This window comes from Corapipo altera, unplaced genomic scaffold (assembly GCF_003945725.1).
Source record: "Corapipo altera isolate COAL_440 unplaced genomic scaffold, ASM394572v1 22b, whole genome shotgun sequence".
NCBI classification, from domain to species: domain Eukaryota; kingdom Metazoa; phylum Chordata; class Aves; order Passeriformes; family Pipridae; genus Corapipo; species Corapipo altera.
The window spans coordinates 3,657,802-3,679,987 of record NW_020884876.1 but is presented as its reverse complement, the minus strand read 5'-3'; the positions used below and the strand labels follow the sequence as shown (position 1 = coordinate 3,679,987).

Here is a 22,186-nt window from a genome sequence, read left to right as displayed (position 1 = left end):
TATTGTTCAATTCTGTTCCATAGGAAATAGCAGAAGATCGGGATCGTTCACGGCTGGATTCAATGGTACTGTTAATTATGAAACTGGACCAGCTTGACCAGGATATTGAAAATGCTCTCAGTGCAAGCTCTTCCCCATCCAGCACCCCAACATATAAACGACGGCATATACCTGTAAGCCAATTTGCTCAATTTCCTTATTATTCTGAGTAGAATCCTTTTTTACTTTACTTTTTTTCTTTCATTCCTCACATTTATCAACTCTTTGATTTCAGAACCCAAGTTCCTTTTGTAAAGAATTTGACTTGTATTTTTTTTGCATGTATATACATTTTGAAGGAAGTAATATTTGTATCCATTCTTTCTTTTGGCATGATTTCATAAATGAGAGCTTCAGAACTCCCAGATGAAACAAAGGGAGATAACAAGATTCAGAAAAAGTCTGGCTCTCTCATTATCACTTACTGCAAGTGCAGAGTCAGCACAGAGTCAGGATCACACCAGTCTCATAACATTTGACATTAAATAGAACTGAAAGTAAATCTGAGCTGCAGGTCTTGTTTTTCTACTAGTGGGAAACACACTTAGAAAAGTCTCTGTCATTCAAAGTAAGATTCTGGGCAGAAACGTGCACTTTAATTATTTAAATGTCTTTCTTCTTTTTTATTTACTTAAATGGACAATTCTTTGCTGAGAGTGGTCTGAAAGGAGATGGGACAGCTCACAAGCATGACTGATGCATTCTCTTTTTTTCTGTAAAATGTTTACACACATAACTATGAAGAACATGAAATGGCTGACCCAAGGTGTTCTCCTGCAGGCTTCCTGTTAATTTCATCCACATGTGCTGCAGCTGCTTTTCAATTCAAGAAACCTGAGAAATACTGCCCCAAGATCTCTAACATTCAGGTCATTTGTTTTTGTTAGTGATATTTTCTTTAAAATAATGAGGAGTTTTTCCTATTAAAGACAGACTTTGTTATTGCTAAGTGAGTGGTCTATAGGTGAAAAAAAGCTGTATTCAAGTTTCAGTGGGTTTGATCAGGTGAAGATTTTAAAATATATCATTTTTAAAGGACATCACATAATTTCTCTTTTAACAGTTACACATGTTCCCCATGGATATCAATGTTCTCACAGTATCTCCTTGAGCACTGATGACACAGAAAAGCTGAAATACACTGTTAATATCTGTTCTCTGTATCTCACCAATCTGTGCCAGCATTTTAGCTAATTTCTTAAAGCATTAAAGTGAGTTGAGGCAATCTGTATAAATAAGCCTGCATGATAATCAGAGCAAAGCAACCATTCAGAAAGACAGCTTGCATCGAATATGGTATATATGCTATCTATATATGCTGATTTTCTAGGGTTTTGTTGAGCCTTTGATTATTATGTATTAGAGGATCAAAAGATCTGGTTTTCAGGACATTTATTTATTGAGTTCAGGCTCATATTGATTTTATAGTAACGCAGTATTTGAATATGATATAAAAACATGGGTGACAGGGCAGGGAGCACGATTCTGTACTGTGGCAGCATAGTTCTGCTAAGCAGAAAATTCTAAGAGCAACTGTAGCCAAACTGACTGCTACAGAGGCCTTTCTATGATACTTCTGCATTTCCCAATGCTTCACATTGCAGAGGACTAACTGGCAGGAAATACCTGACTCAAATACATGGTCCTACCTAGAATGCAGCATTGTCTCTAATTTCTAACCGTTTTCAGAAAACCACACACTTGTGTACATGGTGTAGAGACACCTGTCTAATTGGCAGCTTTAGTTTGGCAGACCACAGACTTAACTGGAATTAATAAATCAAAGGGTACTGTATCTTTTCAGTTCAGGAGCAGAACTCCTGAGATGTCGCTGCCTCATATTTCACCTATTCTAGGAAACTGGCACTAGGAAACTGGGGCTTTGTCTGCAGAGTTGTCTGGAGTTAATAGTTCAGGGGTTTTTTTGTGTACTCTGTAGCTGTATTCAAGCAGGCTGCTCTTCAGCTAACAATCCTACAGTGTATGGTTGGTTCTACACACAGCCAGGTCTTTGCCACACATGTCACAATTTATCTGCAAGCAGTATAATCCCCTGCTCTCACTCTATGCAGTAAATAAAGCATGTACTATATTTTTACGTCCTCAACAATAAAACATACCATACATCTTCTTTTTATTCCCAAAAAGAGGAATGTAATCAGTATCATTAAAAGTAAGGGTATTTTAATCAAAAATAGCATTTGGCTGATAAGGGTCTGCTATTTCCAAAAAACTAGGGAGCTGTACCTCTGAATTGTATAAACTGTTGCAGGGTGATGTCATTTCAGCTGTGTAATGGCTCACAGATGTTCACTAGCTTGCAGTGCTGCAGAGACAGAAGGTGGGAGAACACAGGAAATACTGAACATCAGAGGAAAATGTCAAACTTCTGCAGCCCCAAACTGATTTTTCTTGCCTTGAATTCTAACATTTATGGGAATTATAGCTTTGATGTTAGCAGTGATTTATAATTTCAGAACAGCAGCTAATGGAAATCACCACACTGAAAAGGACGGCAGATGAATGTGTAGGTAATGGAAATGAGTAAGGGGAATTACTCTTACACAGAGAATTAAGCATATGTATTTAAGTGAGCTTGCCTAAATATTTCCATTATTTAGCAGAAGTACGTTTTTATTTCATGTTCACATTTACTAAAGAGACTTGCAATACTTTTTTACAGGATGTTGAATCTGGTTCTGAAAGTGGAGTGGATGTTGCTTCAGTAAATCAGTCACAAACAAACTTATCTCCTAACACTCACACTCCTGACCTGGCATCTCCCTCTTCAGTAGCCAGCTCTGGAGCTATACCAAAGGCTGGGGTGAGTACAAAGGTTATATTTTTTTAACTTCTCTCATGATTACAGCTTGGAAGTGAAATTAAGAAATATTATACTATTCATTACTTGGATGATACAGCAGAATGTGTGTGACGCTAAGAAAAAAAGGACTAATAATGCAGGTTGTCTCAAAGTGCCATTTGAGTGGCAAACAATCCCAGAAGTTTCACATTTAAAAACCCACTATTAACAACTGATGATTGTAATAAGCTGAGTTTTTACATGAGAAAATAAATTACAGGAGCTATTTCATTTAGGAAGTGGTATTGCTTGGAACGTTTCCTAAATCTCATGGAGGATGCGGCCAGAGAAAAAGATGATTGAATTATGTGGCTTGATTTATGATGTCTGAACTCAGTCACCCTAGTCCTCTTGAAAGGTTAAACTGTTGTGTTCTGCAAGCAGAGCTATTACCCTACTGAAGGAAGAATGTCATTCTAAGGCAAAATTTGGCAAGTGGTTTCAGATGCTTATGATCGGGGGGAAGACTCTGAGCAAGCAGACCCTTTTCTGCAGGTCCCAGTGGCAAGGAAGGGCCAGCCTGAGAGCTCAGATATGGCAGGGAACCTCCTTCTAGACCCATTCCTAGATACATATATATAGACTCCTTCCTTTTGCCTTTTTCCATCTTTTGAAGAATCTTTCTTCATAATGCTTCAACCATCAGCATATGCCAAAAAGCTTGGATGTCCTAGAAACTCCTGGTGTACTGTTTGTTCCCTCTTGTACTTGCCATTTCTACTGCCTCAAGAAGCACAGAAATCTAGACTCTTCTAAGCTTTACCTACACTGAAAAGTCTTAGCACAACTCCTGCTCCATCTGTTCACAAATTCAAATACTTCTGGTAACCAGACCAGCAGAAATTCTGGGATAAAATATTAAAATAAAAAGTGTGGTTAGCATAAATATATATGTTTAGAACAAGTCTATAAAAAGTAAAATAGAGGCCAACTGTCATTTACTGCACTGCAATAATAGCAAGTTAACTAATGCCTTTGATTGAGGCAGCAACAAAAGTTCTAATAAACATTTACATTTAGGATTGTTCACTTGTACAAAAATAAATTCCCTTGTAATTTATCATTGGTGCATAACTATAGCAAAACAGAGAGCTCTGCACTCTGTCACTGCACACAATGTAGCACAAATTCTCAAATAAGTACATATGTTATGCCAGAAGGTGATATACCGTTTTACCAGATCCTGAGAAGCACACAGACACTTGTTAAGGAGTTAAACATCCCTTTTAAATGTAGGTTTCTCTACTAACATTCAGGGAACTCTTAGCACCTGGCTTTGCAGAAGTGTGAGTCACTTCCTTTCACTTAGATATTATGTGTTAATTCACCTTCAGTAAGCATTTGTTTGACTTTTAGTCTGATGAACATATCTGCAACTGTTTTACTACTTAATTTTATAAACTTTTTATAAGTGAAGTTAAATTTTCTCCAAACTCAACTCTCTCCTAAAGTTTTGCAGGCTGCAGCTCCCCATGATCTACATGGGGATTTGGGGATAGGCTCTTTTAAGTAAGTATGTTCAGACAAAGGTCATCTTTTCATTTTTATAGTATGTTGGATAAGTACAAAAAAGTGGATAATTTTTGCTGGAGTGTAGTTCTCCTACAAATTGGGGAAAACAAGATCCTCTCAGATGTTCTTTTTACTCCTTTTGCCTTGGGGCTTTCAGATTGTTTTGATTGTGCACCCTTCCGATCCACAAACTGAGCACAAACAGTACTCTGTGCGCTGTGGCTTCAACTGTTCAAAACTTCATATGCCTCCCTACCTGCAGTGAAACTTAATTTGAAAGCATAAGTTTTCTTGCAATATGCTAGTAGAAAATAAGCTTTCATTCTTGTCCTGTGTGTCTCTGCCTGTGTTGTTCATCTGGTCTGCATGGCCAGATAGACTGCCGCTAGTTGCTTGATTGCAAACGTATATTAGTAGAAAAGAAGTTCACATATTCTTCCTGTCATGCTTAGCATTGGGGTCTACTCAGGATGAATGTTTCAAAATGGTATATTGAATGGCATGTCCGTGAAACACTGTCCAGGGCAGACTTCAGGGATGTCTGTGTACAGATGATTTCTATGTAGCGATCTCCTCTGAAAATCCTAAAAGCATAGTATTCTATCTGTAAGACAGGCTGTCCTCATAATTTTGGGGAGCTTGGGGGGATTTTTTTGTTTTGCTTTTGCTTTTCTTTATCTGTTTTGTTGTTGTTGTTGTTGTTTGCTTGGTTGGGGTTTTTTGTTTGTTTGTTTGTTTTCTCAGACTAGCTGATATAGGAATAAATCTATTCTGCGCTGAAAACTCAACAAGCTACTTTTTAATGCTAATGGACTGTTTCAAAGATTTTACTCCCTTTTTGGAGTTTACAACTGCAGATCTTCAAGGATTCCAGATGCTTAGTCTCCAAGGATAACTTCTTTTGTTGCGTTTATTAATAGTATATAAACAGGAGTACAACAGCAATTAGTTATATTGTGGAGTGATATGTGGTATTTTTAAACAAATTATAGCAAACTGCTGAACGCATCAAAATCAGACTGCAAAGATAAAACAAAACATCATGTACAGGCCTGGGGAGTGGGAACAATAAGGCAGGGCAGGGAGACATGGGTTCAGATCTAGTCCCTGATAAAGAACTTGTAAATGATATTAACTACATAAGATATAGCTCACAAATAGGAAATCTGTGTACAGACAAGCTGTGTCCATTCATGTTAATCCAGCTTTATATGGATTTAAACCAAACAATTTCAAACAATATCACAATGTGCTGGAAAATCCTTAAGCAGAATTTGGTTTGATAACCCAAGTGGACGTGATTCAGTCACTGGTTTATGGAAAGCAGGAGGTTTTAAATTTTCATGGACAGATTTTATGAAATGTGAAAAAAGAACTGTATTTAAAAATTCAGCATCAATTATAATTTTCTTTGTAAATTAATAATAGATATTATTTTAAATAAAATTTAGTGTATGTACAAGTTATTTACATTTCATGAAAATCCATGTATGGATAGTCAAATCCATTCTTGTCAGTGTAAATGCCTGTGACAGTACATATCCATATATATAACCATACACATGCATGCACACACACACACAGAACTTCTTACTGAATACGGGCATGACAAAGAACAGGAGCATTCTAGAAAGGCTTTTCTATGATTCTGCAGGGTGCAACATGAAAATCTTTGATATGCCAATGTATCTGGTATTTTTGGGATTATGAGAAGCATACAACTGAATAGCCTTCACTCTAAATTGAGGATGTCACTTTTATATTTCATGGTCAGGGTAAAATAGCATCATATGATCAGTAGAGTCCTTGATCCACAAACTGTACATGTTTGGCAAGGTGCACATATGGACAACCCTTGTGAAATAAGGTTTCGCATGACTGAACAGGTACATTTCTCACGTAATTTAGGATGGGATAATAAGAAATGTTTTTGGCACCCTTATATTGCTTATGTTTGCAGAGTAAAAAATGTTCATGCTTCTATCATTAACACATCTCTGTGTTCTGGGGTTTTGTTAGTCAGTCTCCCAAATAGACAAAGATTTTAGTATATTAAGACTTTTTTATACAGTCTGGGTTTTTTTACCTTCCTCTATACAAAAAAATTGGCAAAAGGACAATAGCAACTAAGGCCTTAAAGTTGTAGCCAAATTTTTGTCCTTGAACATCTGCTCTGCAAAGCCTATTTATTTTCTGTTCAGGTGAAAGAAAAAAAAGCCATGATTATTTTCTACTGCTTTTCTTGGCAGTCTTGTCCCTCCTGCTTCAACAGTGTCCAATTTAACCTTAATCACACTGTGCAAAGGTAATCAAGCATCTATTATCACCAAAATAGCTGGTACCTAGGAGAAGATTGTTTTTCAGATTAGCTATAATGACTCATTTAAGATACATTCAATTCTCAAGGTGGTTTAAGAACCAGTTATGCCTGAAAGTATAAAATTTCCTAGTTTGGCTGAGCATTAGAATGGGTTTTAGGCGTGGCTACTAGTATCAGTGAAGCCTTGGATGAGCTCAGGAGTCCACTTTCACAAATCTTGTTACTGTATGGGGACAGTTGTGTTATCTTAATGACAGATTTGCAAACTTTTCATTTGCTTGTACTAAAATAATTTAGCCTTTCACATATGCTTTTGATTCATATTATATTTTAAAATTTGATCTTTTTAAAGAAAGCCAAATCATTTTGTGAAGAATGATTTTGAGACTTGTAGATTAAGAAGCAGAATTCAAGTTTCTTCCTACTTTACTAGACTGTTTTTTAATTAGGAAAGAAGATAAAATTTATGAGAAGTACAAGGAAATCTTTATTTCAGAATTAAATATTCACAAAGAAGAATTATTAGAATTATTTCAGGGGTTTGAACTGCTTACATTTTCTACTGCATTATCCTTTATAGTAAATTGAAAGAACTATGAAGTATACAAACACATGTAGACTATGTCAGTGAATTTGTCCTGACAGATTTTTCACAATGGGTCAGCAATTTGAAAGGTTTAGTGATTTGACTTGAAAGATTTTGATGACTGAATCATACTTTTATGTTAAATTTTACTTTTTTATCTAAGTCCTCATATCACTTTTCTAAATTTTGCTGCTATTATAGTGTTCCTTGAATTCTTATTTTACTCATTCAGGCAAAACTGGAAGTTATTCTAGTAGGCATCAGGGAGAAAGACTCTTACTATTAATTCAAATATTGTTCCTTTAAAACTGATAATTTTTATGAACAGAAGATGAGAAAAGACTTCTCTAGACCTGACCAAGTAATATTGTCTTTCATATCTATGTTTAAAAGAAAGCGTTTTAGAAAACACGGCAAGACAATCATGAAAGTAACTTTTCACACAATCACATACTCACTTGAATTCCATTAGCCTGTTATTTCACCCTACAGAAAGCAAATTACCATGAAGTTACATTTGCCAATCATGTATAAGAAAACAGCAGCGTTATGCTGTATTTGTTACATGAACTTCTCAAAAATTTTCTTTGACTCTGGCTTGTTCCCCAAAGGAATGAGTATTTTGTTTTAAGTACATCTTCCTATGTTAATCCCAAGTGTATTTATTTTTTTCAAGTGAAATGGCAGAGCTTTTTGTTCTGTGAAATCTTTTAAGCACCATAAATCTTAAAGGTGAGCCTTTTTTTTTTTCTTTTTTTTTTTTTTTTTTGTGATGAGAGTAATCCACTCCTACAAGCTGTCAAGTTGTTCATTTACATTTCTGTCTCTTCTTGTTTGTAGCAGCCATGCTTATACACAGGTTTTTTTCCTCATGTTTTCTTCCTTCTGCAGAGTTGCTGACGCTGTCTTCAACCCTATATCATTCTGATTGTGTACAATAACCAATTTTTATAAACTGAAGCAAAAGTTTATGACTTCTTCAGCAGTAACATCGCTAATTGCGCTGTTACTAATGTTAAGTACATTTTTTTCACCGTATGCTGCCACCTGGTGTCTAGCTCTTTTAAATGACCTGCGCTGGGCAGGGGACATCAGGCACTTACACAAGATTTTCATCTTATTCAGATGTATTCTGAATATTTATTAGATATAAGATACTAAAGGCCGAGATTTTTCTGTGATAATGAAGTTTTAAAGGAAATTGTAGTGGATGGGGATACTTTCAGAAATGCTAAAAAATTTTCACTTAGTCTTAATAAGATTTGGTTTTATAATAATAGAGGATAAATTCAGCTCTTAATTAATAGAAGATGCTTGGAAGATTTTAGATGACTCCCTTAAAATGCAAGTTTCACATTAGGAATTTTATATTCATACATGCAATAATTTATTTATACATTAAGTGTATTAAGTGCTGGTATTCATAAAAGTCATATCTCATTTCCAGCCAGCTACATAATTACTGACACAACATAGTATCACAACTGCATGTGTACCACCGTAAGAGGAATGTGGGTTTGAGACCATCAAGTCTGGTATACTGGGAGGAAAAATACCATACAGTGCACAGCCTTCCTGACAGACACTCTCTTTGTTTTGCAAAATTCACAGTGGTTTTCATTTTTCTCATTTTATTCAAACCTCTTGTGAATGAGAATAGGGAACATTTTCTCTGTAAGAAAAATTAAGAATAAGGTAATAATGATACCTGAAGTTGCCAATATTCAATTAGTTCAATACAAAAATGTAAGCAAGGTTCTGTTTATATTTAAAGGTATCATACTTAAATGTGTTAGTCAAATGCATTAATGTAATGTGTTAATCAAATGTGTTATGGTTATGTCTGCCTATAATGAAACAGACTAAGAGGTCAAAATTGCTCAAGATGAGCTCAGATTTGTGAACACATCTTGCATCTTTTCTGCATGAACAAAAAGAAAAAACAAACAAAAAATCCCCCAAACAAACAAAAAACCACAAACAAACAAACAAACAAACAAAAAACCCAAAACCTGAAGGAATTATAATTTTTGTTAATTTTACTGTGGTAGGGAATCTAGAAATTGCAGTTCAGGCTCTCTAACATCCTGTTTACATTTTGGCAAGACAATTCCCAAACCCATGGTTTGCATTACCACTTATTCACTGTAAATTAGACTTACTGACACCTGGAATCAAATCTGTTATGTTCTTGCACATGAACATTGTGTTTATTAGAAATACTATATCTATATTTGAGAAATGGAAACTAAAATCTGTGACGGGAGGAATTTTATTGTGTTACTCTCAGGACCAATATCCTTTTATGTATCCTAAATTTAAATACTCAAGGTTTAATAGCAGGAAATTATCAGTGTTGTTGTTAAATGATCACAAGCAGATGCAGAGAGAGAGAGTTTTCCAAGTTCTCTAAGAACAAATCATCTGAACATCAGTCATGTGAATCATCTAAAGTTACACAATTTCAAACTTCAGCCTCACTTTAGCCTCATTGTGCATTCAGTTAAATCCATTTTCTCATAGGAGTAAATGTGTTTATGTCAACAAGACTGCAGAATTAATGCTTTGTGCCTCAGTTAAAAGGTTTAATGATCAAAATGAATTACTATAAGGACACGGAATGTTCCTCCCAATGACATGTGCTTGCTATTGCTAAAGCTAGAATCATAGAGTGGTTAGGGTTGGAAGGGACCTTAAAAATCATCTAGTTCCAACCTCCCTGCCATGGCCAGGGACACATTCCACAAGACCAGTGGCTAATAAATACACATAGAATACCATAAAGAAAAACATAAAGAAAAATCGTAAGTAACCTTTCCCAAACATTGTGAAGCTTCCATTATGCCTATTATGACTACCTTCAAAGAATTGATTCATATGCCATTGATTAATAAATAATGGTTTAGACTGGATTTTACAAAAAATTTCTTCACCAAAAGGGCTGTCGAGCATTGGAATATGTTGCCCAGAGAAATGACTAAATCACCATCCCTGGAGATATTTGTGTAGATGTAGCAATTAGGGACATGGTTTAGTGATGGACTTGGCAGTGCTGGGTTAATGGTTTTACTCAATGGTCTCAGAGGTCTTTTCCAACCCAAATGACTCTATGATTCTACTGTAGACACTCAGAACAGGGTAGCCCAAGTTTGTATTTGGGTTCATGATGTAAATGAGAGTCATAGTTTGAAACAACTGTGTGATGCACAGAAGAATTGCTAATGCCCCATGTTATAAAAGTCAAGACAAACCATTCTGTGTGTTAATTATTTGACTGTCTCAATGTACCACTGAGGTAACATTGTGACTTCAGTCTTGCCAAATACCCTGGTCTAAAAGACTGTCAAGCATCTGCATAAAAATGATGATAGGCTGAATTTCAGCAAAGAGGGTCTCTGGAACACAAGACTATCATAAGAACTGGAATGTGAAATACAAGAATTCAAGCTCATACTCAAAATTACTGTGAATCTGGGGGAAATAAAAGGACATTTTCTATTTAGCTTATGAATAGAGGTGTTCTGGAAAAATACATACATAATAAAGAATTAATTACTTAGAACATTTCTTTCGGGTTTCAGAACTCTTTCTAAACTAATGACTGTGAAGCAAAGAACACCATCTCACCAATTTATGATTCTCCCCCTGATTTACTGCTATGCATCCCAGGATTATCTAGGGAATAGCTGAACCTTGTTCTAAGAACAAGCTAGAAATTAGTATAAACTTTTAGGAAAAATTGTGAAGTTTAGATATTACTTTTAGGTGAATTTACTGCTATTTTTAATGATAAATATACCTTTCGGTGTCAGATAAATAAATAACATTACTTAAGTATTGCAAAAAGCATTTGTTACCATAGTTTCTTATTCCGAATAATATAGTTTAGTCCTTGCTATTTGAAAACTGATATTAATGAAGATGTATGCAACATATTACTGACTTGGGTTTGACATTTATAGAATATCTAACAAAAAGATTGCCATGCATAAATAAATCGCGTTTTATTAGTCGGTTGTCTATTTTTCAGTTGACATTTAGAAATTACACATTGTAACTTTGATAACCAAATGCTTTGACTGAGGAAAAAAATTGTCAGTGAAAATTTCGAAGTCGCGTATTGACTTAGAAGTAGTTCCCAAAGCAATGTTTATATCGGAAAAGGAAAGAAATATGCAGACATCAATTTGCAAGTAGGAAAAAAAAGGTGTTTTATCTGTTGTGCATGGATAAAATAACCTGTTTAGTTATTTGCACTCCTTGCAAGCAAATAGGTGCTTCTCATGATACTTACTGCCAGATAAGTCTCCTGGCAGCCTTGTCTCCTTTTAGTGGTTTGTGGATATTCATATGCTGTCTCATTTACTGGAATCTTCCAAGTGAAAATTGTAAGTAAATGACTTCTTCTAAAAGCTATTTGTAACCATTAGGTTAGAGGGTTAGCTTAAATATTATGGTGATGGAAACAGTAGGTGGACATTGATATTCCCTTTGTTCAAGACGAAGAGCCTAAAGAACTTTCAAAACATAGCAAATAGCAAATTTCAGATGGGCTTGCTGATAACACTATCTTAAATACTCTTTTATCAGACATAGGCTGATTTTGCAGACTAGTGGTGTTGAGGACAGGGATTCAGCCTACTATATTAGATATTAACTTGGGAAGGAAGAAAGCAAAATTTCACTGTGTGTAAACTTAGGTATATTTACACTTTAAAAAAAAATTTAAAGCTTATTAAAAACATTGTTTATAAGGAAATCTTTTCCTCATAGGAAATCAATAGGAGAAGGCTCCGTTTCTCTAGCTGTGGTAGGTCTTATAGAATGTCAGAATATCAGCAATTTTTTTTATTTAAACAACGCTGATACGAAGCTGGTCAAGTCTGAATTTTGGGAGTTTGCTAGGATTTGCTTTCCATAGCAATATGTTCTGAATGTCAGACACTATGTGAAATGTTCCCATTTGTTCTCCAATTTTATTACCTGATAAGTTTAGTTTAAATCTGTCTTCTGTACTCTTCCATATGGATTGAGTTGAATCCTTACCAAGTTTCTCCTTTCTTTCTTGAAGTTACTTAAATATGTTTAATTGTATGTCAGTATGAAATTTTAAGTCTTTTGCAGCACCTACCAAGAAAAACCTATCTGACATTTATATCATTCTGTTTGTTTTTTATATCATTGTGTTTGGGGTTTTTATAAATACTTTGCAAATTTTCCATGTCAGTATGTAACTACATAGTGCATTTCTGCATTGAAGAACTCCAATTCTGAGCTCAACTATGAGATTCTTGTTGCATGCATGTGCAAAGATGGGGAAAATTGTTAAATCCCTGTTAGTTAGAAACCTGTGGAAAATTGCTGCTAAATATCTAAACTCATTCTTATGTCAATGGCTTTAAGAAATTTATTTCCTTGAAGAAAAACAAAGTCCATTAAGCACTGAGTTTTAATAACAGATTTTTTTGTTGTTTAAATTACTGCAATTCAGAGGTGTATACATCTGAGTGGAATTTCATTAGCTTTGATATCAGCTAATGTTTGCAAAAGTGATCACTGCAGGAGATGGTGATAGGTATAGGTGAGGTACACAGGAAGTAATCACTACTTCTTAAAAACAAGGGACAATATTTTTTAAAGGTTAAATCTGTGAAACTTCCTGATGTTTTGGAAGGTAAAAGTAAATTGGTCTCAAAATGTACCTAGACATTTTTCTAGGATAAAGTTTATAACCCATCAAAACAGCAGATGGAAACTTCTGTACATTATCATCACAGTCTTACTGTCAGTCACTCAACAAAATCCTGATGGAGGAGTTGCATTTGACTCAAGAATCACAACTTGTCATTGGGATTTCCATGTTTTTATACACATTCTCTCATCTACTACAGGTCCAGGGAGAGAAAAATGGTCTAGATTGATCCAATACAACCATAGACATGCTCAGAACCATTGACAGCTGGACATGGAAGCCCTTATATGGGCTATTTCTCTTGCATGTAAACTGTTTCTCTTGCATAGAGTTTTATCTCAGTATAACTTGTCCTACTGACAATCTACCTTCTCTATTTCATGTCTGATAGAGCCTTTCGTAGCAATTAATAAATTCCAAACATTACTGGGAAATTCTGATGAAAAGAAGGAATCTGAAATTTCCTGTTAAAAATGTACTGAGATATATTGCATCAGTTATTACATCTGTACATCTCACTATTTTTAGAATTCTGTCTCTCTGAAAGGAAACACTTGGAAGATATGTTGGAGCATAAATTTCACCACATGCAGAAGACTAGCATAAGGACTTTTAATGCATTTGCTTGTAATTGCTTAAAACAGTGTGGAAGATCATCTTACTGTGTTTAATTGAGCAGAAAATGTCCTGTGTGAAAACACCACAGAAATAGATATATTCATACATTTGTGACTCTTTCCATCCTGTTCAGTAATAACTCAAGATACCTTCAGAATCATTAGAAAGGGAATTTCAGAAAGGTACTTGCTGAACAGTATGAAGGAATGGAAAGGAAGAGAGGTGCTTGGAGACTTGCTGTAGAAAGCTAGGTTGCAGATTTTATGGAAACTGGGGATACGGGGCCTTAAAGCTATGAAAAAACTTGAACTTTTTGCCAGCAGACCAATAGGTGACAAAAGGCTGCAACTTTGCTCAGTCCAGCAGTGTTGCACAAGAGTTTCAGCTAGGAACAAACTGTTGTTTGTGAGATTTTTTGAGTGCTTATTACATCTCCCTAGGAATTAGATCACTGGGAGAGAAGCAGTCAAACCAAATAGCCGATATTAAAAATCATCTTGTGACTGAGACCCACCACACACTTTTCTTACCCCTCAGCAATTCGGGAGAATGGAAAGATCAGAGTGTTTTGAAGATGGAAAAAATAGTGTTATTTCAGTTCATTTGAAAGGTCGTGCTGGCCTAGGGTTGCAATTGCTTTCTGTCTCCTCCTTTGTGTGATTCAAGGAGGGGATTCGAATTGTCCAGCTGTCCCATGCAGTACTGTCATAAAAAACAGGTGAGATGCACAATGATTGCAGGTACAGCAATCACATTTGAGCTGCCAAAAAATTATTCAGAAACATACTGCTTTGAATATCTGCCACGTTTGTCTCCAATAATGATAATAACTATTAGTGACCATTTAAACTAATACTAAAAAAGTTGTCCCAACAAGACAGGAATTGTTCTATTTATTATAAAGTAGTATTACTGCAAAACTGTTTTCAACTAATCTTCTAATATTCATATCCAAAAGTTTGGTGTTTGATGGAACTTTGGCCCATGTTGAGATGTTATGAAATGTAAATCCCTTTTGGCAGAATTGTGTATATAAAAACAGGAAAGATCAACATTATCTTAAAATTATGATTTACTTTAGCTTAGCTATACTCCTGAGTCATTAAAGTGGTCTTTTTCCTGTTTCTTCTCTTTTGTCTTTCTTCTTTTTCTTTTTTTTTCCTTTTTCGTTTTTTGTTTCTTCTTTCTGTTTTCTCTTTCTCTCTCTTTTTTTTTCTCCTCCTTTTCTTTTATTTTCTTTGAATTTTTCACCTTTCTGGTTTTTATTCTGTTTTTTTATCTTGTTTTAAAGTCATCACAGTTGCTAATACCAAGTGGTACCAACTCTACTCCGAACTACACTTTCTCTTCCCCATGGTCCATGGCTGTCTTTCACCAGATCAGTCCTAGCGAGATCACTGGAACGATTGTACAGCCATAGCTTTGTCTATTTCTATAAGCATTTGAATTTCTTCTCTTCTTCTAATATAACACTGGACAACATGTCTACCTGTGACTTGAGCAAGGTAGAATATTGGCACTTAGAGCAAACATAGGTATTCAATGTTTTCTAGGCCATGGACTGAAGACCAGTGCCTTTGGGGACAAGTACAACACTAATAATTGTTTAAGCTGTCAGTCTTGCTAGTATTGAATTCAGCCTCCCTAATTCATGTCTCTGCTTGCAGTTGTGGTTATTTTAAGTGTGATTTGGGGGGGAGGGGAATAATGTTCATTTAGCTAAAGAGAGAATATGCAAAACCTCAGGAAAGAAAAGCTGTATTAAAAGGGAAAGAAACAATGTAGTATGTAAATATTCCTTTTGGTGAGAATTTCCTGTGTTTTAACTAAGAAAGAATTTCAGGCTTGCATCCAAGACAAATAAAGCAGCATAGAACGAGGGGACGGAGACAGAATTTGAGTTAGAAAAGCAGTGACAACAGTTTAATCTTTCTGCCAGTAGATGGAGAGCACAGGAAAGTAGAAGCATGCACGTAAAGAAGGAATTAAAAAACCTTACATCAGCTTCTTTAAGGGGGTGAGAAATAAAAGAACAAAACAGCAAAAAGTGGGGAGGAGGGGAAACATATTGCAAAGTAGGTGGAAACTGGAAAAATATGGATTCTAAATGATAAAGGGGAAATGACAATTCCTAGATTATCAGCTTGGTCAAATCAGCTTGTTGATACTGAAGAAATAATTATCTTCTTTTATGCCTTGTACATCGTATTCTTTACTTCTGGAATATGGTTTGAAAACGTGGCATGAATAGTTAGCATTACTGGAATGGAATAAATCCATGTCTGCCTTTTCAAGTGCTTTTCCAGACACAGACATGCTGTGAGTGACATCATGGAAAACCATTTCTTTTTCTCCTTTATATATACCTCTCTTGTAATGGACTTTTTCTTCCTGTGCTCTTCTTCTCCCCATCTCTTGCAATTTCTGTCTCTGTCTCTCACTCTTCCATCTCTTACTGCTTACTTTCTTTCTTTTTTTCTTTTTCTTGTCTTTCCTTTTTTTTCCTTTTTTTTTTTTTTGACTTCAAAGCTGGGGTGGAAGCAAGGGATCTGGTTAGTTCTCTGTTTAATAGTTGAAAGAGCATGGTTTGGGGTTTTTTAATGCACAAAATTCCTCTCAGTGAGACATGCCACACATTCTGATCTCTCCCCTTCAGGCAGTTACACACTATTAAATATGGGGTTGGAAATGACACGCGTCTGGAAATACAGAAATGAAACAGCCTTCTACTCTCTGCACTGCACTATACAATGAAGGTGTTGTAAATTGTTAATTGAATGGCACAGGATTCTAGTTTGTTGGGCTTTCTATAAATAGATATTTTACATTCCAGTGTGTTACCACTTTTTATTTTCTTCAAACTAACTGAAGAACCTTTCTGTGTTATATAGAGATTAGCAAAATTTTTATTTACCTGTTTTTATTCCCTAAAACATAGCTTGGGCTCTGAAATCTTTTTTTTATTTACCTTCTTTTACTGAACCACCTTTATGGTATTTTTGGACTATCCCTATTTTAAAAGAGAAGTAAAATCCAAGCAACTCAAAATGAGATATCCCCTGTACCTTACAACCCAATAAATACTGAAATATGATTATAGTATTTTAAATAATACAGATAGATTACATAGAAATTAGTAGCAAAGTATTGCCACACAGAATACAGAAAGGCAAGCAGGGTACTGCTTGAGATGAAAAGCTAGGAGATCCTTTGGTTTTCCAAAGTCATTCTGAAGTTTTGGGTTCCCACTCTCGGAAGACAATGCTATCTGTATGTGAATGGCAGAGAAGTTTATTATCCCATAGTAGTTTGATAGGTGACACAAAAACTGCACATGAGAGGCAGCTGGTGAGGAATTGTAGGCCATTGAGTCTGAACACTGCAATGTGAAAACGAAGTAAGGTTTCATTCAGAGTAGGGAGAAGAGTAGTTGATGGAATTAATCTCTCAATAATCTGTGGTCCTGCAGAATGCTAGCACTTTCTTTACAAAGCTGTCATTCTCAGTCCAGAGTATTTTATATTGCAGTGCTATAGCCCCAGGAGTGTACAACACAGTTTACAAGTAACAATGAGTAAATGCAAGATTATGTGGAATTAAATACACTATTTTTTTGAAATGTGATGAGTTTCAAAACTCCTCAAATGATTGACCAAGGTGCCCTTCGAAGCCTGAAGGAATTTTCAGATTACAATAGTTAAAATTCTGCATTTGCTGCTATTGGCAGGTTTAGCTAGAAAAAGTGAAATTAGGTATAGAGTTTTCTGCTAAACAGGAGCAATGAGTTTATTTTCACCATAAACTCACATGGTCGATATGCTGAATAACAAAATGTTCAACAATTCAGTATCTGACTGTAGAATCAGTGGGGTGATAGGCTTAAGGTGGAGAGCAAAAAACATGACGGAAAATAGTAGAGTCAATTTCATATCCAGCTTCCAAACCATTAAAACCAAACTGTATTGGCTCATTGTGGAACTCTGTCACACAGTAACATGCAACTTTTCTGATTCCTCTTTTAGTGTTTTACCAATACAAAAGCAGTTCAAGAAAGATCTAGTTTTGCCAATGTTGAGTGATGTTTCAACATGCATAGGGATTTCAGGGTGTTTTGTGACTTCTATATTCTTAAGAAAGGAAAAAAATAATCTTTGACAGGTTTCTCACATTGTTTAACGCATCCTGTGGATAATTTCTTGGAAATACAGTAAGGGGAAATCAGAGTATGTAGATTCTGAATTACTTTTGAAAATATCTTGGTAGTGTCTTACTTGTGTATTCAGTAATCTGATGGTAGATACTGAAAACCTTAATCTGAGTACTCTTTCAAAGCTCCTTGCTAGAATGAGAAATGCTCCAGGAATTACCCCAGCTGAGGAAGTAGGAAGGCGGGAGAACAGAATTCTTCATATGATTATTTTATCACTTGGTCCTGCTTGCTCAGAAGAAGGATAGGGATAAAAGAAAGAAAGACTGGGTGTTAAAATACACACAACAAGTAGGAACACCTTCTTGCAGGTAAAGATCAAGGGAGAAGCACTAGGACTATTTAGCTGAATCTGGTAAGGTTTACATCTCAAAGTATGCTGAAAGATGTCATAGGTCTCATTAAATAGCTTTTCTCATTTGAAATAAGTTGCTTATTTGCAAGAAACATAGGAAAACTTAATAGTTTATTACTTCTGTACTCTTTTGTATTTACATATCTACTGATGATTATCTATCACTGAAGGTCTTTATTTCATTAACTATTCCGTTACAGCACTGGCAGAAATGGCAGAAAAAAACACTGTTAAGATAAAAAGGAGTCCAGGGAGTTATATGTTCTCCTCTTTGCACTTTTAAGTAGGAAGAACTTACAATTTCTGCCAGAGTTCTGCCTCGAAAGCATAAAAAAATTTTCAGAAGTCTAGTTGACTTTTAATATAAAGTCCCCTTTTGTAAGCAACTTGGACATTTGGGAATCAAAGGGTTCTCCTTTTCCTCTTTTTCTTTTCATGTTCCAAAGATATTTGCACTTTTCTGAAACAGTTGTTCCCTTCATCCATCTGAAAACAACACACAGTACTAGATTAAAAGCATAGTTTCTTTCAATTACAGGCTGACATTTCTGCACACAGGATGCAGGTAGTTTTTCCAAAGTGCTATCCCAGAGAATCTCTGATAATATTTCCATGCCCCACATGATATTTACACCTTTTTTATATATATATTTATACAAATTTTTCCTTTTTTTCTTTTTTTCTGATGGGTTCTTTGACACAGCTATCGGAAAATGTTGAGCTGATAGATGAGGTTATTTACCAAAGGAATTTGGAAGACCAAGAACATTTGAAGAGCAAGACCTTCAGTCACTGAGACAGAACCGATCTGTCTTGTAACTTTATTCAGAATTTCACAATCGTTGCTAAACTGCAAGATAAGGGCCAAAGGCAACAAACCAGCAGGAGCCAACTCAGAATGTGCCAAAGTTCATAGAACAGTTGCTTCAGGCTGAAGTTTGTTGACCCTTAATCACTTGGGGTCATCAGTGGTTCTGCTGCAGGGCCTTGCAGAACGTGAGTCCAGTCAGATCTCCTGCTGCTCCTGTCCAGGCTACTGGTAGGGTGGATACACGAATTCCAGGACAGCTTTTCATGTGTGTCTGCCTGTCAGAATGCTTTTTTGGATTACCATCCTTCTGTAACGCATGTGTTTTCTAATTCTAAACTTCCTTAATCTCTTGCAAATGGTGTAGGTGGAGTTAATCACAACACAGGCAAGAGATTCCTTCCAGTTAGCATACCTTGTATGCTTTCAGGACTGTGTTTTGTCATTGATTGATATTAGTGTAAGTACATACTTACACAATTTAAGTTTTAAATCATTATTTGTTAAATCATAGGGACAACATTGTTGAGAAATGCCCTTTTTCTGTTAAGTCTCCTTTGACTATTAGCCTTACCTTCAATAACTGCATTGCAATGAGTATGCCAGACTGCTGTGCAGTAATTGGTTAAAAGATAGTAGAGAAACAACTGGCATTTCACACTCTAATCTTGCAACAAATTCAGCATGTAAACATGCACTGACAAAAAACATACTTCAGTCTCATGGTCTGTGACAAGATACGGAGTAGTAGCTACTAATGAATACTAATTAATTTAGCAATGATACCATTCATGGTATAATAAAATCTTTAATGTATATTTTAAGAGGTTTAGTACATATTTGGACAGTTCACAACTTTTTACAAAAATAATCTTTATGACAGTGATAGAACTTAAGAAAATATCTCATTCCTGAAAGATATTTGAGTATAGCTCATCAAGTACATAAATTGCATAAAAAAATTTTGAAAATTCTTCCACTGTCTTCAAAAGCTCCAGAATTGTCGGTATTTCTCATAATCCTTTCAAGTTAGGAAAGCAGCAAAAGAGAGTGGAGGCATAAGGGCATATTGACCCCTGGAGCAGCTGTGTGCTGCAGGGGCTGAGTGTTTGGGAATTTTCAGAACTGGATGATCCTCTTTGAGAGAAAACTGGAAGTGAGGAAAAGGAAAGGATAACAACAGTTCCTGTTGCACTACAAATGAAAAGATTAAACAGTTCATGAAGAAAAAAAGACAAGATATTCTAGATAAAAATATTCTACGTTCTGTAATGTTTAGGACTGTACTTCAGAAAAGTACTTACAGTGTAGCATTCACAATTGTGGGAAAAGCTGAAACACAGGATACTGGAATCCTTCCCCCTTTTCCTCATAAGGACCCTCCTCACGTACATTAATAAAGCTATTTCATTAACTATTCCAAGTGCTTTCTGTATTGTACTGTTTTGCTGAGGTATCTGAAAAAATTTTGTATCAGTCAAGATTCCTGTGTTCCCAGACTACTTAAAACATTATTTATATGACACAAATTACCATTTTCCTTGTACTCCCACATCAGTCTGCATGAGGGTTCTTGCTTTATACTGGTTACATTCCTTCTGGTGTATGGGTAATTCTTCTGCCCTGTTTACACAGGATCTTGCACAATGAGGTTGTGGTCCAAGTCTGTGGCTTTTGAGTGCTTCAGTCATACAAATAATGTTGTCACCACTTAAAACACTTTTGTGAAGTGTAAGCATGTCTGATCTTGATGAGAACTAAAGCAAAAATACTAGCAGGCTACCAATATCACTATTATTCTTATTTCTTTAATTGCTGAAAGTATGCTGTTTAATTTCAGTAAAAGTCCAAGGAGTTTTCAGTCTAAAGACCAAGGTAAGACAGTTCACACTAGGAAACAGGCAAAAAAAAATCACAGAATAATTAATGAGTAAAACATTTTTAAAATATTTTCTCACTATCTTGACTTCAAATACCAATGGGCAAGGGGCAACATTTGACATGGGAAGGGACACTTATAAGTCCTTGAGGATATAACAGTTGAATGTCATGATTGACTGTACTTGGTAAACTGGGCATGAAAATTCTATACCGATAGAAAAAGACATGAATAAGCCAGTGGACAAGACATCTATGAGCATGTTTGTGATCCAGGAAAGAAGGCATACTGTGAGAAAAAAACAAATCAGCATGGTCACCATCTTTGTCAGAGTTAAGATTGGAAACAAGGAATGAAAGAATAGTAATGAAGATACTGATTTGGACTGTTAGGAAAAATATGAAGATGTGACTGATAATTTCCATCTGAAATTGTGGGTGTTGACTATTTCTACAAATGAAGACCAAAACAGTTTCAGACAGAAAACACAATTAATTATTTATATTTAACATTATGGAAATGGCATAAATAAATGATGCGTAAATAAGTGATATATAAAAGTATGATTGGGGAACATATGCGGTATGTAACTATGATAGGAAAGTTTATATGAAGAATTAAGTAGGAAGTTTAAATGCAAGATTGTATGCATTTTTATTGATACAGAATGAACTGAAGAATTTATACTAAAAAAATGTCAGCACATAATTTTTTCTAGTTTGAGTTTTTTAAAAAAATTCTCTCTCCTAGCATTTAAAGAGTGGATTTTTATCAGTAATCCATGTGAATAAATTATACTTTTATCTTCTACAGAAACCACTCATCATTGTCATCTCCTAGCAGATAATCTCTATTATTTACTTGAAAAAAAGGCACTAGTTTTCATTTCCTGCTGACTTGTGATCTGACAGTATTATTAGCAAATTTTACCCAAAAAACACCATCAATATCACCTTCCAAAATGAGAAACTGACTCAATTCTTCCGATAAGTAAATCATCTTCCTGTGTGAATCCACATGGAGTATACAACTTGTTCCATAAAATACATGGGAAATTCTTTCCTAATTCCTGTTGAATGCTGTGTAGTCTTCTGAAGTTCCCACAGAAGCTGTAAAAGCTATTAAATCTCTCCTTACTGTTTTCACTGAAGTTTTAGTAACTAGAATCAAACCAGTAATTATGTTGTTATTATGTTTTTGCTCATAGGCTATGTATGTGCATGTATGAATTCCCACTGTTGCAAGCATCAGTGCAGGTCAGCTGTAAAGTTCAGTACTGTGAGCTCTGAAGTTTACCAAGCATTTCA

At 35.3% G+C, this 22,186-nt stretch overlaps 1 protein-coding gene across 3 annotated transcripts in view; it reads left to right on the top strand.

Annotated features, from left to right (window-relative positions):
* The window catches only part of DLC1 (DLC1 Rho GTPase activating protein), a 261,325-nt gene that overhangs the window by 89,601 nt on the left and 149,538 nt on the right, over window positions 1–22,186 (top strand). For all 3 annotated transcript variants that reach the window (XM_027635751.1, XM_027635750.1, XM_027635749.1), the window contains exons 3-4: window positions 24–173; window positions 2,723–2,863. In XM_027635751.1, the coding sequence (XP_027491552.1) occupies window positions 24–173; window positions 2,723–2,863 (291 nt within the window). The remainder of the gene's footprint in view (window positions 1–23; window positions 174–2,722; window positions 2,864–22,186) is intronic.